Raw genomic sequence first — 3,953 nt, 5'->3', positions numbered from 1 at the left:
TAAATTTAAATTGTAATATTAAAAAAATACTTTACATTATAAATTTAAATAAGAGGGATATGTGTAATAAATTTAAATTTAAATTATCATATTTAAATGTTCTCAAAAAAAAATTATTATATTTAAAAAAAAATAACACTTATAAATCTTTCTAAAAACATGATCATAGCGAAGAAAACAATGTCATTGTATAGCCACTGTCATGACATATGAAAACAAAAAAATAATAACAAAATACCTTCCCCCTTATTTCTAGACACTATGAATTCCAACCAATTAAACACACAGAAGCCCTCCAAAACAATATACAAATAGTTCATTTTTTTAAAAAAAAAATAATAATATATAATTAAAATTATCGTTTATTCACGTGATGACCTTGCGAAACCACTTTTGTTTTTCTTTTCTGTGTGTCTCACTATCATTATCCCTACGTATAATCCTAGTCACATAATAAATTTATCGTTTTTTTTTCAATTTAAAATTTGTTCTCACTACCATATTATAATAATAATAAATTATTCTAAAGGGCTATATATGTTCTCCCTATCACATGCATATAAAAACTAAGCACAAAATCTCGTCTATATATAGCTTAGCATGGACAGTCACACACTGAATCAAATAAACAAGAGAAAAAAAAATAGGGTAGAGCCGGCCGGGAACAGTGTAAGTCGAAAATGGCCGCGTGGTACGGTGACGAAGAGGTTAGCCAAAAGCCCGTGATGATCTGGCAAAAGAAATGGGCCCACATGTCGGTCTCCATATAGCCCTTTGACGTGTAGTGGGCCCAATATGTCCCCTCAACAGCTGTCAAACTTTGAAACAAAAATATTATATGTCGGGCTAGACCAACGTACAGAGGACTCGGCCCACTACGCTCAAATTGCACTATAAAACCCTCCAACCCTCCTCCCAAAATCTCACAACAACAACAACACCACCACTACTACTCTCTCTTTCTCTCTTCAAAAAGAGATTTCCTATTCTGAGCCTTTGATTTTCTCTCTTTATAACATTTTTCTTAGTTCAGTACTCCCTATACCATTTGCCCATCATATAAGATCTAATCCTATCATCATGGCCGTTGATTCAGTAACACCTTCTCCTTTGGGACCACCTGCATGTGAGAAAGACGCTAAGCCGCTTCAGTTCATAGAGGACATGACTCGAAACATTGACCCCGTTCAGGAAAAGACTCTCAGCGAGATACTGAGTCGTAACTCGGAAACTGAGTACCTGAAACGATTTCAGCTCAACGGAGCTACCGACCGTGACTCCTTCAAGTCAAAGGTCCCTGTTGTCACCTACGAGGATATTCAGCCTGACATTCAACGCATCGCTAATGGAGATCGCACTCCTATATTTTCATCTCATCCCGTTTCTGAGTTTCTCACTAGGTATAATTTTATATACCGAAATTTTATTCATTGTACTTTTCGTTTAGGGTAAATTATAACTTGTTTTATTGTTTACTGGAATCATATATATGCAGTTCTGGTACTTCTGCTGGCGAAAGAAAATTGATGCCAACAATTCATGAAGAATTGGATCGTCGCCAGCTTTTGTACAGTCTTCTCATGCCCGTTATGAACCTGTAAGAGTCTATGTCATAATGAAGTTAATTATTAGTTGAGTAATTGACTTAATGAATATAGTTTATACATTTCTTGTGCATATGATTAATTTCCTTTTTTCTCTTCCCCAAAAGATACGTGCCAGGATTGGACAAGGGAAAAGGACTCTACTTCTTGTTCATCAAAGCTGAAACAAAGACCCCAAGTGGTCTAGTGGCTAGACCCGTTCTGACCAGCTACTACAAGAGCGAACACTTCAAGACTCGTCCGTACGACCCTTACAACGTCTACACTAGTCCAAACGAGACAATCCTTTGCCCAGACTCATTCCAGAGCATGTACTCACAGATGCTCTGCGGCCTCGTCATGCGCCACGAGGTCCTCCGAGTCGGAGCCGTTTTTGCTTCGGGACTCCTCCGAGCCATACGGTTCCTCCAGCTCAACTGGAGGGAACTCGCTCACGACATCTCCACCGGAACGCTGAACCCCAAAATCACCGACCCGGCTATCAAGGAGAAGCTGCTTTCGGATATCCTGAAACCCGACCCGGAACTGGCGGACTTCATCGCCTCCGAATGCTCGGGAGAGAATTGGGAAAGGATCATTACCCGTATTTGGCCAAACACCAAATTCCTCGATGTGATCGTTACTGGCGCAATGGCTCAGTACATCCCGACCCTTGATTACTACAGCGGCGGTCTTCCCAAGGCTTGTACAATGTACGCTTCTTCCGAGTGTTACTTCGGACTTAACCTTAAACCAATGTGCGATCCCTCCGATGTTTCTTACACCATCATGCCAAACATGGGCTACTTCGAGTTCATGCCCCATGACCCGGAGGCTCAGCCTTCGAGCCGCCAGTCTCAGCCGCCACGGCTCCTCGACTTAGCCGATCTCGAGTTGGGTAAGGAGTACGAACTCATCATCACAACTTACGCCGGGTTATGCCGTTACCGAGTCGGTGACATTCTACAAGTCACCGGGTTCCATAACTCGGCCCCACAGTTTCGGTTCGTCAGGAGGAAGAACGTTCTTCTGAGTATCGACTCGGATAAGACAGACGAGTCAGAGCTCCAGAAAGCCATCGAGAACGCCTCAGTTCTTCTCCGCGAGTTCAACACGACCGTGGTTGAGTACACGAGTTTTGCTGATACGAAAACGATTCCTGGGCATTACGTGATTTACTGGGAGCTTTTGGTGAAGGACTCGGCTAACTCGCCGAGTGAGGACGTGTTGAATCGTTGCTGTTTGGCCATGGAGGAATCGCTCAACACGGTTTATAGACAAGGAAGAGTGGCTGATAACTCGATTGGACCATTGGAGATAAGGGTTGTTAAAAATGGAACGTTTGAGGAGCTTATGGATTATGCGATATCTAGAGGCGCGTCGATTAATCAGTATAAGGTACCAAGGTGCGTAAATTTCACACCCATAATGGAGCTTCTCGATTCCAGGGTTGTTTCGGTGCACTTTAGCCCAGCTGCACCGTATTGGAACCCAGAACGACGTCGTTAAAGTTTGGTCATGATGAGATGATGAGGTGGCATGGACACGGAACAGTATTGGCCGGGTCGAGCTTAGCTAGGCTAAATTAAATAATCGCAGAAATACATGAAGTTTATCTATGTGACTATATATTATATATATGTATGTCGTTATATATCATCAGCATGTAGCTTTATTATTGTTAATTTAGAGATTGGAGTTACATGTAGTTTTTTTTTTTTTTTGGATTGTGTGTGTTTGTGAAATAACTAAGTTTAATGTAATATCCTAAAGTGGTGGGTGATTTATAATATAGTTTGTTATTAAATGTATGTAAAATGTCGATGGAATCCTTGAGCCTTTTTGTTTTTTTTGGCCTTTATCAGCTTTTCTCAGAATTTGATTTGAAAAAATGTGATCCCAAAAAAAGTACGTACGAATGAGATAATGGGCGCGAGAAAGAATAGAGTACATTACTCATTAATACTATAGCAGTGGTAGTAATAATAAATAATAATAACAAGAATAATAATTTTAATAATAATAATGAGGATGATGATAATGGGGCCTGATCAATAAATGTCGTGGTCGTTGCAAATTTGTAAAAGTGATCAATGTCTCAATGGTATAGTGTTATATTGTTTGTTTAAAGATGTATGTGGAATTTATGTGCATGGATTTTAGTGCACGTGCTATATATTCCTATCCCCTTCTCTCTGATCAGTTAACTAGCTAGGTTTTGAATTTGAGAAGATTTTGTGTTGATGCTAGATCTGCACTTTAATTAATTAATAGATTAATTATTAATCCCCTACTAATAATTAATATAAGTTTGCTTATTTTAATATATGAGCTAGCTAGGTCATCTTCCTTAAGTATTTCTAGGTCTAC

General features: G+C 39.6%; 1 protein-coding gene across 1 annotated transcript; it reads left to right on the top strand.

Moving 5' to 3' along the window:
- Nucleotides 1-919: 919 nt before the first annotated feature.
- LOC115711970 (probable indole-3-acetic acid-amido synthetase GH3.1) lies at nucleotides 920-3,405 on the top strand. The gene is made up of 3 exons (XM_030640170.2): nucleotides 920-1,400; nucleotides 1,496-1,597; nucleotides 1,712-3,405. The coding sequence occupies exons 1-3, from the start codon at nucleotides 1,081-1,083 to the stop codon at nucleotides 3,090-3,092; spliced, it is 1,803 nt and encodes a 600-aa protein (XP_030496030.1). The 5' UTR covers nucleotides 920-1,080; the 3' UTR covers nucleotides 3,093-3,405.
- The last annotated feature ends 548 nt before the right edge of the window (nucleotides 3,406-3,953 follow it).

The sequence above is a fragment of the Cannabis sativa genome, chromosome 4, assembly GCF_029168945.1.
Source record: "Cannabis sativa cultivar Pink pepper isolate KNU-18-1 chromosome 4, ASM2916894v1, whole genome shotgun sequence".
Taxonomy (NCBI): domain Eukaryota; kingdom Viridiplantae; phylum Streptophyta; class Magnoliopsida; order Rosales; family Cannabaceae; genus Cannabis; species Cannabis sativa.
Note: the sequence above shows the minus strand (reverse complement) of the source record. Positions and strands in the feature narration are given on the sequence as shown.

Coding starts and splice junctions, on each gene's coding strand:
- LOC115711970 (XM_030640170.2), top strand. CDS start 1,081: ATGGCCGTTGATTCAGTAACACCTTCTCCTTTGGGACCACCTGCATGT. Junction 1,401..1,495: donor GTTTCTGAGTTTCTCACTAG/GTATAATTTTAT, acceptor ATATATATGCAG/TTCTGGTACTTCTGCTGGCG. Junction 1,598..1,711: donor CTCATGCCCGTTATGAACCT/GTAAGAGTCTAT, acceptor CTTCCCCAAAAG/ATACGTGCCAGGATTGGACA.